This window comes from Frieseomelitta varia, unplaced genomic scaffold (assembly GCF_011392965.1).
Source record: "Frieseomelitta varia isolate USP_RPSP 00005682 unplaced genomic scaffold, Fvar_1.2 scaffold_34, whole genome shotgun sequence".
NCBI classification, from domain to species: domain Eukaryota; kingdom Metazoa; phylum Arthropoda; class Insecta; order Hymenoptera; family Apidae; genus Frieseomelitta; species Frieseomelitta varia.
Genome location: NW_025110079.1, coordinates 200,570 through 214,246, shown reverse-complemented (window position 1 = coordinate 214,246; position 13,677 = coordinate 200,570). Strand labels below are relative to the sequence as shown.

The 13,677-nt window shown below is 43.9% G+C and overlaps 1 protein-coding gene across 5 annotated transcripts in view; it reads right to left on the bottom strand.

Moving 5' to 3' along the window:
- Positions 1-13,677, bottom strand: part of LOC122530369 (RNA-binding protein Musashi homolog Rbp6-like) — a 501,655-nt gene that overhangs the window by 298,880 nt on the left and 189,098 nt on the right. For all 5 annotated transcript variants that reach the window (XM_043657245.1, XM_043657244.1, XM_043657247.1 and 2 more), the window contains exon 3: positions 9,797-9,838. In XM_043657245.1, coding sequence (XP_043513180.1) covers positions 9,797-9,838 — 42 coding nt within the window. The remainder of the gene's footprint in view (positions 1-9,796; positions 9,839-13,677) is intronic.

Below are 13,677 nucleotides of genomic sequence, written 5' to 3'. Positions count from 1 at the left end.
AAAAAAGCGCCGGCTATTAAGTATATTAGACCAGGAAGATCCGCGTTTCGACTTCGTTCATCTTTGCGGATACTTATCACGCAATACAACATTACACAAGAATAACTGGGACGAGAATCGATCAGCAACGCACGCAGGGCTAACAAACGATGTAATCGTGGCGAGCGAGCGAGTGGATTGAAAGAATAAGGGAATAAATAAGTGCGAAGACCAAGGGCGTTCAACAGGTACAACAGGCGGACTTTTTGAATATTCATGAGATGTCCATTAAACGGGGGGTTGTAATTTGTTTCCTCCATGAAACACCGTATACGCACGGCGACGTTGATCCATCTGAAACGATCGCAGCTTTTAAAAATCTTTCGAACGAAAACAAGTCTCGAACGTGTTACGCGCGATCGTGCGAAGAATCTGCATCGGCGGGGCGAATTGGCGATTTTGTGAAGATTCCGCGTAGGAATGGGGGATTGTTACAGGACTCGCCGCCGAGACGCGTTGAAAAATTTGTGTCGCGACGCGATCGTAAATCATCGGCGCCGAAGCGTCGAAAAAGTTGCGCTCGCGGAATCGAACCCTCCTGATAAAGTTACAATTACGCCCCGGTGAAAAACGATTTCCTCCCCCGACGTAGGCTGCTTTCGGATGCCGACGAATATCCGACGTTGATGCTAATGGACTGCCTCCAATGGCAACCGTGTTTTTGCGAATTCGCAAGGAGAATAAAACGTCGCTCAGAAAGAGTTTGAGAATCCAGTAGCGTATATCTTGCTTGGCGAGCAAAGTGCTCATTTATTGAAGTGAACAAAGAGATTAATACGAAAATTACTTTGATCACACGTCTATTAAATGATTTTATGGAAACCTACAAAATGATACCTAAAATGGCTAGAGAAGGTATTGGCAATCAAAGAAAATGATATTACAGTGGTACGAAAAATCGTAGATAGCGAGAGGAAGGATTTTCTCCACCAGTGTATCTGGTACCTTTCAATCAAGCCTACACATCATCTACATTAATATCAAATTTTTGCAGTCCCAGCGAGAACTTCGAACCTAATTAATTATCAAGTAGATCCCATAACAAGTACAACGGTGTGCTAACACCTTTCACAGCCGCTGAATTCGCCACGACTCAGCGCACAAAGACAAACACCCGCACATTATTCTTTCTGCAACAGCCGCGTGTCTCGACTGGAGCTTATAATAAAGGCTTTAATGACACTGGGCGAAACAAAAACAGGGGCAGCCACCGCCGAAAAATCCGAGGGACGAGGCACCTGCCAGTCGACTGCTCGAAACCACAGGTAAATAGCTGGTTGTATCCACGGAGTGAAGTGTCGCTCCGAAAATAGCTGCCTCTTCACAGCCAGGAAACGGGGGCTACGTGTACGCGCGAGCAGCCGTGATAGAGCGGCGAACAGGAGTACACGGAGGCGGCGATGGAAGCGTAAAAGTAGTGTGCGCGCTCTCGTCAATTCCGCGTGTACTTACGTGTGCATGTGTTCCGAGCTGAACAGAGGAGGAGTTTTGGTCCACACATCGCGCGTATACCTATACATTATCTAGCAGCCATTTCGGTGGCATCATGGCGTGGCTCCCCGAGTTTACGGGCTGCTCCATCACGCGAGAGCTTAGCTTATCTCAATGCGACACAACATATCTGAGGCTTCCGTCTCTCGGCGACTGGCCGAGAAACTACTGTCACCAGCGACAGGTGGCAGCCATGCCATCGTCCACGGTCAAACGATACTCCACCTGGCATCCGCGTCACGGGTTTAGAAAGTTCGGTCGAAGATTAACCCGACCATTTGTTCGGTTGTCCTGGGGAACAGTAGATTTGCCCGACACGCGTTGATCTTTGCTATTCGTCTCGTCGTTTCAGTTGGCCGATATGATACTTTGGACGATGATTCATCAAGCGACACCGGTATGTTACTGACGCGAATACGAGCTCCGCGCGACTGCTTTCTCGATTTTTGCATTCATTTTCGTTTTAACAAAGACGGAACGTGAATTTTGAACGTTTCCCTTACGAAACAATAAAATTTAAGGGAAATCTAGAATAAAGTCTTTGTCACGCAAATCTTGAGAAACATTTGAGTGTTTTCCCTGAAAAGCTGAGTTTTGTACAATTCTACAAGAATTTCTACAAGAATTAGAATCCTGCTATCTGCATGCCACTTCAATGAATGTTGCGTTGTAGAAACAAAAAAAAAAATCTATAATTTTTTTCTTTTAATTCATATTGTAATTGAGATTTGGATAAGAAAAATTATTAGTATTAAAGGTGAAAAAATTTCGAATCACTTTAAACCGTAAATTAAACCGTAGTTAAAGCGGATGTACATATATTACGTCTATCGATGCACTTCGTCCAGTGGAGTACCATTTTTGCGAAGAACGCGCGGTGTTATTTCGTATCAATTGGTTTGAAAAGACACGGTCGGATCGGAAGCGGCGGCGTTAAATCCGGATGTTTTCCAGGGTCGATTGTATAAGTCGCGGGGAAGAAACCAGCGGAGGGCGAGTAGGGCAATAAAATTGATCACCTCGAAATCCGCATGATAGGAAGAAAAGAAGAGAGAAGAGGCAGGCAAGGAGAAAGATGAGGAGGAGGAGGAGGAGGAGGAGGAGGAGAGGAGCGGGGAGCGCATTAAAGTGCTTTGCGCTCGGTCGAGCTACGAATTTCAATCTGGAGCTTCGAAACGATCGACTCCTTCCAGACAGAATAGACCTGGATAAAAGAGAGATTATCGGTACCTTTTGAAAACTGGAGATACCGAACTTTTCATATCTTCAGAATGTGATGAGCTAGTGACCTTGTTAAACGTCTATGGTCAGACGAGCGGATTCATTCAAACCAGAACTTAAGAAGAAACAACTTCCTACGCTTGGGAACGCTTCTACGGACACAGAGATAAAGAAAGCCGTGGCGTTCGTTGGAAGAAACGAACGTCGTCTTCACGTTCACGGTCGGTGGGAAAATTTTTGACAAACTTCTCTCTCGTCGGATCGAACGAGTCGCCGAGCGAAACCCAAACGACACCGTTTCACGACGTGTAACGATACGAAGTATCGCCTTTACTACCACCCTTTATACCCTCTTTCTCGTTTCACGGGAACGCGGGGTATTTTTCTAGCAAACGATAACATTACACCTCATGGCCTTTCTCCCGTTACCTTCGAGCTCGTCCCGTCGAGTTGCTCCGGCCATAAATGCACTCGGATCCTGACGGTATCTGTCACCGAATGGCGTGTATGATCCCTGACTACCGAGCTGCAGAAACCTTCAGGGACGTGGAGAACGTTGTACAGACAGTGGACGCCACTTACGACGCGCAAACATACCCTCCCGATCCCTTCTCGCGGCCCCGACCCCTTTTCCACGATCTTGCTACACTTATAGCCCGAAGGCTATAGCCAGGCTGAAGAGAAAGTGGACACACGTTAGGTAGCAGAAGACGGAAGAAGAAGAAGAAAAAGAAGAAGAAGAAGAAGACGAAGAAGAAGAAGAAGAGAGAGCCGGATGTTTCAGAGGAAGGTTGCGAAGGTCCTCGGGGTTGGACTATGTCCACAAGGGTGCCACTGGTGAATTATCCGGGGAAGGGGCAAGGTGTTCCAGAGTACACACCTGATATAAGTAACGAGTCGTCGCTTTGAATGACCTGACCGCGTATAAAATGCATGGGATTTCGCTCTAATGCCAGCCGGGGAGTTTGCCAGCGCCAGCGTATTTAGTCCCGAAAGATGAATGTAACAGGTCTCTTTTGACCCGCCCACCGAGAAAGGAAACAGTTGAGAAAGAGAGAGAGAGAGAGAGAGAGAGAGAGAAAGCCACGAAAGTACCCAAAGGATGTACATGTAGTCGTAGTCCTTGCTCCACTCGGAATTACAAATTGGTCTTTCGAGAGAAGCTGCCCGCTGTCACGTGATCCTTAGCGATCCTTGCAGCCTTTAATGCTTTGACCTCGAGATTTGGCCTCCAGCGGATCTCGAGAAACGGCACAGGTGTTTGCACATGGCCGGTGCATCGTCGACTCCTTCTCCTCGCCCAGCTCACAAAGAACCTCCTCGTACCTTTCAAAGTAACTAATCATCCTTAACGAGTGTGTGTCTCGTTGCTTACCGTTGCTCGAACGGAATACCGGTTAGCCGATACATACGTACGTGTTACGAGAACGGGAAGTATATTCGATGATTAACGGGGAGCGTCTCGAATCCACGTTTCAGTTCGCGAAAACGCTTCAAAAACCGATCCCGAGGAGGCGATCGGTGAACGAGTGGCGTTGATACCACCATCGGCGGCAGTGGCAACGACTACTAGTCGGGTATCTCTCACTCGACGAAGAAGAAAACAAAACGACGTCGCTGAAAGAAGGTACGTGGATGCTAGCGAGGGCACGGAGGTGGAGATGATACTAGACGATGGAGACGAATCGGGGGAGGGGCGAACGTGGAGGAGTTGAACACCCTGGGGAGCCGGCAGCTCGTTACGCGAGACGTGCTATACCTCTCTTTCTCCCTTCTATCCTCCCTTCCTGGTCTTTCCTTCGCCACCCTATTCTACCTTTCTCTCTGCTCCCCTTACCCGTGATTCTCTCAAACCTTGATCCTTTTGCACATCTATCTCTATGCTTCTCTCTTTCTCTCTCTCTCTCTCTCTCTCTCTCTCTCTCTCTCTCTCTACGTCCCACGTTTTCAAGGTAACGCCACTCTGAATAATGTCCCGCGTACACGTTTGTCTGCTCTCTATATGCACGTATCGCTACTCAGTAACAAGTGGATATTATGCTGGCGCGGCTGATGCCATTGCTACCCAGAGCCAACTTTGGCCTTGCTTAAGGGGACGCCAACGTCGATGGTGATTCGGTGCTCGAAATGCTACCGATAGCTTATTGCCATCCATTCGCCACTTCTTCCTACGTATTTCTAGTCACGAGTTACGATTATGGTGACGTCTCGCAATATGGGAATATTGGTATACTACCTTCTCTATTGTTCGTTCGCTCCGTTTATATCTCGCGTCTGTAATTGCGTGGACAGGTTGGTAATTTGATTCAGTGGTTATTGCGTATAATATTGTTCGCTTGATATCAAGACAAAGATTTTTCCGTGAACTGAATATCATAATTATAATTTTGATGATATCAAGAGAATGAAATATTTGTTTACTTGAAAAAGTTGTTGTTAACGAACTTCAAATTTCTGAGCGAGAATGTACAAATACGTAGGCTGCAAGAACTCGAGGAACATGCAATTTATTCTTATCTTTAACCGTGAAGTTGCATTTTACATCACGTACGGGGTAGCTCAAAGCTGCAACTATGAATGGATGTCTTTATGAAAGTTACACGGATAGCTGCTTCAAACTTCTTCACAATGTAATAAACAATCCTCGCGAAAGTTTATCGAACAAAGCACAGCAATAACAATTCGAGAGATATTTCATCCTTAGCGCTTCTCTACCAACATTAATTTAATGCCGGCTTATCCGTGCTGCATTGTCCAAACCTTCCATTTCAAAATAACTCAACTCGGCAAAGCAATTCGCGTAATCATAATCACATTGAATATATTGCGTCAAAGAGATAAACGAACACTTGAAGTGTACATATTTTTTTGTATGATTTTTTTCTTTTTTTCTTTTCTTTAGTATCAGTGATGTTTATTCCAAAACTTTTCCTAGTTTACAATCCAGATTTTATGGAAAATAATATACAACGATACTTGTTTAAAATAAAGACTAATCAATAAGTTTAACAATTATTTTTACTTAGTAAGCTAATTTCCATTAAATATCCACATGGTTGGTATTTTCAGAGTTATCTGAAATATCGTAATTTCGATGCTTTCGGCAAGAGAAATTTTTTTTCTTATGTAACTTTTTTGCACTTCTCTGCTCGCTGCTGATAGACAATAGAGCAAAGGAAGAGTATAAAGAAAGCAGTAACCGATGAGGGAAAAGGACGGCGAGGTGTTCTTGGAGGATTCGGTAATGACTGCCGCTACTTTTCCGCCATGTCGGAAGCGCATTGCGCCATTTCCGCTAGCCCGGAAGTGCGGTAACAAAGCGCTTCCGGCACGAGGTCTCGAGGAGGTTGTTACGATGGGACGTAACGCAGGGGCAGTCGGTGACATTTCAATGAACTTTGTGGCGCAGCCATTTTCTCCGTAAAGTTCAGCAGGTTTAACATGTGTTTTTGGGAGAAGGGTTGACGAACTTGCCGCGCGAAATTTCCCTGCTCACTTCCTCTCGGAGGCGTGTCACGCGGACGTGGTTACGAAACGCGAGTTAGAACAACGATTCGAATAAACGTCACTGCCTTTTCCTTGGTACGGTGAATCACAAAAGAGCCGGGGAGTTTACGCGTGCGAAAATACACGGGATCGTTTGCAAAGCCTCGCCACACGTGCTGGAGCTATTTACATAATGAAGATAATATACGCGAATTCATGGAATATTCATGGGCTGATGAATTATTTTATGCAAAACATTCTATTAGTATCTTGTAATTGCTAATTTCTATTACACTCTTTGTGGCGGAATATACTTTCTGTGATCGAATAAAGGATGACTACTTTTTCATCCCAATTTTTCTGTACAACGAGAGATTTCAATAGACTACGGGTTTTCGAGCACTTGTCTAAAAATTTAGAGACAGAGATAATTTGGAATAGAGCAGTACACATATAAAATGTGTTTGCAATATTTAGCAGGTGAAATGATTTTTAACCTAGATTCTATTTCTTTAATTTTCAAACTACCGTCATTGCACGACAATTTGCTATTTTAAATTAATTTATCATTTAGAAATTCGTATTTTATCGATCTCAATCACAAGAAACGCAAAAATTAAATACTTGAAATTTTTGTACATGAGTTATAATTACGTATAATCATGTATGAACCATTATTTGAGCAAAAGGTCGAGGGAGTCGGAAAGAACAAGAAAAATCAGATATCACAATTTTTCAATTAAAACATCAGTACCAAACGTCCAAGCCTCCCTAACAATTATCCGACGATTTCCAAACTTCTATCGGTCAATTTCTCCAAACGAGACATATCCAATATAACTGTCCTTATCAGTGTCATTAAGCAGCGAAGGTCAATTACGCCGGGTGACTTGTACAGCCGTAGCCCATAACCCGAACGAGGCGACTCTCAGAACCCTCTCGCCGATCTAATTTAATGAAAGAACGTAAACCTACGCTCCCGGATTAAGGTTCCCAGGGGCCTGAACGTCCGATGGGGATTATCGTCGCGCGGGCAACGTAAGATTCGTCGACGGTTTACGTTCAACTTGCGACCGACTGGACGCGATTCCACCTGGAAATAAAAGACCAAGAGTCCTTGTTTGAGAATGGCTGCACGATGGCGTCTATTATAGCATCGAGTTATCGCCGCGTGGATCGAGCCAGACGTGCCAGTACCGTATCGCGCGCGCGTGGCCCGCAGCTTCGGCTGCTGGCAAAGCTCCCAAAACTCGAAACGGAACGTGTACGTTCGTATTACTTTTTCGAACGAGGTTCGCGAGGGATCGCGTAGGAACGAGGATTTGCGAGGGGCTGGGAAGGGGTCGAGGCCAGTGCAGCCACTACCATTTTATGAAAATTGCACCGCCCGTTCCAGCTGCCCCGAGCGTTCAAGCGAAATACGTTACTCCCATCTCACGATTAATGGTCGTTATTTTATTTCGAATACGCGCCCCGCTGCGCGAGATCGTCACGTTCCATGCTGATCATCTTCTCGTACGGTTCTGTTGATATTCCAGAATGAGCCCGCGTTAGTTTCAGTGATAAAATCGTTGATAAAGAGGAATTTTCGTCGAGGGGGGAAAAAGTTTGGAAACGACGTGTGATATCACGCAGTCTTCTCTGACACAATCTGTTCAGTGATGAAATACGCAACAACGTTGCGAATGCGATTATCATCGATAGTTATTACGACATTAAGAAAAAAAGAAAAAAAGAAACTGAAGGAAAATTGAACTTTTACCTTCCGATTTTTATACCTTGGACTAACGAGATTTAAAAGTGACGTGGTTGTGACACAAAAATATCACAGTTGTGTGTAGATGTACATATAAATAAACCGAATGAAGAGCAATTTGTTTCGAAGAAGCAGGCGAAAAATCACATTGTCGATAATTGAAAGCCAGAGAAAAGTAATTAAACGCTCGTATCCATTTTTTCAATGCGTCCCAATTCAAAAGAAACATTTCATCAATAAAATAGCTATTTCTTTCCAGCAGCAACTATTCAACGCAACACAAAACACGCCGGCATTATTCGCAAATCACCCGTACTATCCGCGAATGGCCACGCATCGTTCCAAAGAGTGGAATAATTTCTTTCGGGGCGAAAAACCGAATTCCTCCCACCGCGTTACTATCGCGTATAATAGCGCAAATTGAAGCGCGCCGGCCGTTGCAGCCCGCCCGAGCCCTCGCAACAGAAATAACAAAATTTTCATCGAGGCAATCCGTCCGATCGAACGTGTGGCTCGTTAATATCCCGGGATACGTGATTACCGGGCAGGCGGCGTTGAATCGTGATTTCCCGTTCGCGTCATAATTTATGCGCTTCCGGCTTTTGACGTTGAAATAAAATTGGGAGACGACGCGACGTAGCGTGCGCGCGCACCCGCTCGTTCGTGCGCTCTCTGACGAAAAGCGAAAAGAAAAATACCATGGAGATGGGTGAAAAAGGCAAAAAAAAAAAAAGAAAAAAAAGGAAAAAAGAAAAAAGAGGAAAGACAGAAAAAACGAAAGGGACGAAAGAAAAGGACACAAACGAAAATAAAGGGAGGAAAAAACGAACATGGTTGGTGGTGCGACCGACGAACGTATAGACGACGAGCTGTCAGAGGATTTTCTGTTGAAAAGAGGTCGGCTCGAAAACGTTAGAACGAGTTCGACAGACATCCAGCGAACGGAGATGAGGAGGAGGAGGAGGAGGAGGAGTACGGTTGCGGGGTCAGGTAGGAGAGAAAAGGGTACAATTAAAATTAGCGCAATTCAGTCACTCGCCGGTAATTCGCGTGCCTGGCATTTATATTATTAAGCCGCGCAAATTTCTCTCGCCTCTCCTCTCATCTCTCTTTCTCTCTCTCTCCCTTCCTCTCCTACACTCGTACGAAAACACACGCTCGACCCTGTCCAACCCTCTCTTTCTCTCGTGCTCTTTCTGCACGTGCAGAAATCTGTACGCGCGCGTGCGTACGCGTGGGTGTGCCGCGATGTGTTGCACTCTGCCCTTTTCCCTTTTGACATCGTTCCGTCCTCGTTTCACTGCAACGTCACGCGGCGCGATTCCAAACTCCCTCTCTTTCTCTCTTTCTCTCGCGGGCGAGAGTTTCGGCCGTGACTAACGGCCCGGTAGACTGCGAAGAAAATAATTCCGGGTTTTGAAATGAATTACATCTAATTGCTCTTATTACGAGAACGAGAGGGCTTTATTATTCCCCGCTTCAGCCGCGTTCCTTCTACGGCTATCCTTCTCCGTTCGCTCTCGGCTCTCTGTTCGTTTGTCTTTATCTCGCCAGTTGCTGAACCCCTATACCACCATCCCTCTCCCTAACCACGGTCTTTCGTTAGTAGACTTTCAAAGCCCACGTCTGCCCCTTAGCTACTTCCTGTCCGCAGTCTGGCTTATCTTTTAGCACCTGACTTCCCGGCCAAAGGAGTTTTTCATGCGTGAAGAAAGTAAAGTTCGCGGCTGCCTCGAACGCGACGATTGTCATCTCGCGAGTTTCGAGCTCTCCGAGAGCCGGCGTCATGTAAATGTCTCTTACCTTTGGATGTGTTCTCCTGGGGAACGCCACCTTTGGGTCGATCTGAAATGAGAATAGAAGAGAACGTATTAATAAATTATGTTTGTCGAGGGAACGTGAATGCAAGTGGTTGCGCGTTGGTGAAAAACATCATGAAGAGCCAAACTGATGTAGTTTAAACGATAATTGCGAAATTGAGAAAGAAATGAAAAGTCACTGCATTTCAGAAAGAAACGAATAATAATTCGATGACATATCCAACAACGAGAGACTCGTGAGTCACGCATTCAGTATAGTCAACGACGATTTTATTGCTCGGCACTGAAAGGGCTAGTCATACAGTTTTAAGGCTTTTACAACTCGGTATGTCGCATTTTACATTGTTTGAGTCTTTCTGGAAGGAAATTCTTCTCAACTGGTTTCACCAGTATTACAACTTTCCTCAGGAGTCTGAAACTGAGTTTCAGTGCATCTTCATCGCAATACTGTTGGGAACAAGAAATACTGCTGGGGAGAATTTCCTTCTAAACGACTGACTCACACCCGGGAACCTAAAACAATATATTAAGTCTCGCTTTCACATCTTTTTACGCGAACCGAAATGATTGTTTCTTCTTTCTCCTAACCGCTAAAGTTGACAAAAATATAGTTGTCACATTCGTCGAATACAAAATCACAGTCGTTGGATCAAAATATACATATATCTTCAATATCAATTACAAAGAAATCCACCGTTCCTTATATGAATATATCGTAAAAGAGAACGAAGAGAGATATCATTTACAAAGCGTCCCACAGAAAGAAAAATTTCCGCTTGGTTGAAATCGAGGAACACAAAGACAACAGCGGAAAAGAATGGGTAAATAGAGAATTATAGAGAGCGAGAAAGACGGTTCTCTCACCTGAAGAATCTCCGATTACAATTAATTACCGGGTATGTGATAAAAAGTAGACGCTCGAGTACGGTGAACGAGAGAGCCGCGAAGGGGATTGCGAAGGAGGATTCTTGGCACAGGTGAGCCACGGAGGTTTAGCTGGACCGACCGAACTCTCGGCTCTCTCGACCCTCGATCCTCCGTTTAGTTTCCTACGCTCGTCCTTGGGGACGCGCATCCAGGTCGAATGTAACCGCACCTTACGCTCTACGTGGCTAAAAAGCAAAAACCCATCCTCCTCCACACGATTCTCACGGATGGTTAAGGGGACGCTACCGGGGGAATCTACCGGTGGAATTCCCAGTGCAGTCGCGACGTAAATTCTCGCCGCGAAATCGAGTCGCTCGGAACCGTTCGTTCCGGTCTTCCCTCGTGACCTTACGTGCAACTTACGCGGCGTGAACCAATGCGCGCGCGCGAACGTACATACGTGACCGCAAAAGGCGTCGCACGGACCAAGGCGGGCCATTAGAGAAAGTTGGAGCTTCGAGCCGGCGAAATTTCCGCCGAACTCGCGATGAGCGTCGGCTCTGCGCGCGAACCGAATCGAGCCGGCTCGGCGATTCACCGTTGTAGCCGAGAGCCGCATATTTTGCCTGCGTAGCGCACCGTGAACGCGATAGGAGTCTCGAACGCGTTGAATAATAATTCGCCAGTGGAACCGACTGGAACCGTGTTTGGAAGAACTCGCTTTGGAGAAGTCGCGTAAGAATTTGGTATTCATAATCGCGAGGAAAAACTAAAGATATTGTGGGAGTTTCGTGCCGCAGATAGGTGTTCGTTTACATTTTGACAATGAAGACATCGCTCGATAACGCGAATTTAGACAAGTTCGAGCTAAACAAAAAAACTCTCTTTCAGTCAGCCACAGAAGTCTAGATACAACAAATTTCAAATATTTACTGTTTCAGTTAAAATTTGTACCATTTTTAAAATACGATGCTCGAAAATCTATATACTGTTGTACAGTAAATTACATCTTTCGTTATAATTTATTTACGTTTTCCAGTAATCAGACATCGTCATTTTTTCGGAATAATAATTTCTGTATAATTTCAAAATGACTGTCGTATCTATAAAGTTCTTCTTTAAGTATTCGAAATTTGATAGATATACGTAAATTCACTGTTGATAATGTTTTCTGTATATCTATTATGTAGGTCATAGATTATACGTAGTACAAAATACTCGAGTTTCGATATTTCTGAAGAACCACTTTCCTCTCACAATCTTGTTATTTGCGACGAAGGCTGACAAGTATCTTCATTTATTTAGTACTGAAAATGGTTATTACAGGTTAGAGAACCTTCTGGGTCTCTCTCTAACTTGGTTCTCGCTCTAAGTTATCAATTTCGAAAACGTTTAAATTGCAAAGCATTTTCCACGCAGATGCCGGTAGAGATAGCGTCACTTACGTGCACAGCGAATAACAGTTCGAGGCATACATTTAACATTTAATTTCCGATCGATTGCGGAGAACGCTGAATCGGCGACTTTTTATCAGGGCCGAGTTGTTCCACGTCGCGTTGCCAAAACTAGGTCAGTTCTTCTTTTTATATTTTTTTCTTTCTTTCTTTCTTTCTTTCTTTCTGTTTTTACCATCCAACTCAGCGAAGTCGGGAGATTTTTTTCCATCGTCTGAGATCGTCTAGGTCGCATCCAGAGTCGAAAACATTTCCTTTATTTATTCGGGCTCCCAAGGATTCCGCCAAAGAGATTGAATCTGTTTTTATCCTTTAAAGAAACACACGCCAAATATTTCTTTCTTGATTGTATCGCGTATTTTCTCTTCCTTATTCCAGACAGAATAATCTATATACGCTTGGAAGAGCAACACGGACGCGCTTGACAGGTTCTAGAGTAGCACGATCCGAAGGATGATTTATGATAATCTCGCTTCGGTGGCGGATCGTTTGGGTTTCAATTTTTCACGAGCGTTTATCGGGATCAATTATCCAGGAAATCCCACCCACTCTTTACGTCTTACCGGGCCGGAATCTATTCAATTCGTTAGGATAAAGACAGCCGTGGTATCGAATAATCAGCAGTTTTAATAATAAATCCTGCGAAATGTCTTTCGACGTTACATTCGACGTATCACTGTAATTAAGATGAATGTCTGTCGGATGATTCAAAGCTTTAAAGGACACTTCATATTTCATATCGTGTCTGAATAAATATTTAAATATAAATACAACTGTCACGTACCATATTGAGAAAATATTTTATGCTTGCAAACATTGATTGCGACAGAATCGGGAAAAGAAATTATTCAAAATAATCAACAGCAACTGAATTTGATTAATAATTAGTTTGATTAGTTTAGAGCCTTCTGTTGATCTTCATACTTTTATACTCGTAATCGCTTTTTTAATAGGAATAAGAATTATAGAATTGAACGATTCTTTCAATGAGACATTTCTAAGTGAAATGAGGCAGCGCGTGATCAGACACGTGAGCTATAAATCCTCTGCAAGTTCCAAGTTCGAAATATTATATACATTTACGAAATACTACATATATTTACTTACCTATAAATCGGAACAGATTATTATTCCTTTAATTATAAATAACCTAACTCGACAACTAAATATACCGTCTCATTGTTCTCCATATACTTACATACCGATAAATCCTCGTAACTTATTCAATGTCTCTCGCAAAATTGATCATATTCATTTTACAATCTAACCTAATTCTACAGTTAAGTATCACTTTGTCATATTACATATTCATATGCTACTAAATCCCCGCAAATTATTCAATCTCTCATAAAATTAACAACCTTTAGAGGAACTAACTAACTGATTCATTCTACACGAAACCGGATTTTCTCATTTTTCCTGCCGCCTTTCGGAAAGCCAATCGCCCTTTATAATCACGCGTCACGGAAGACAATTTTCCCTACGCGAGAGAATTAATTTTAAACAACGATCGCGCCACGCCGAACTTTAGCATCTCGGCGAG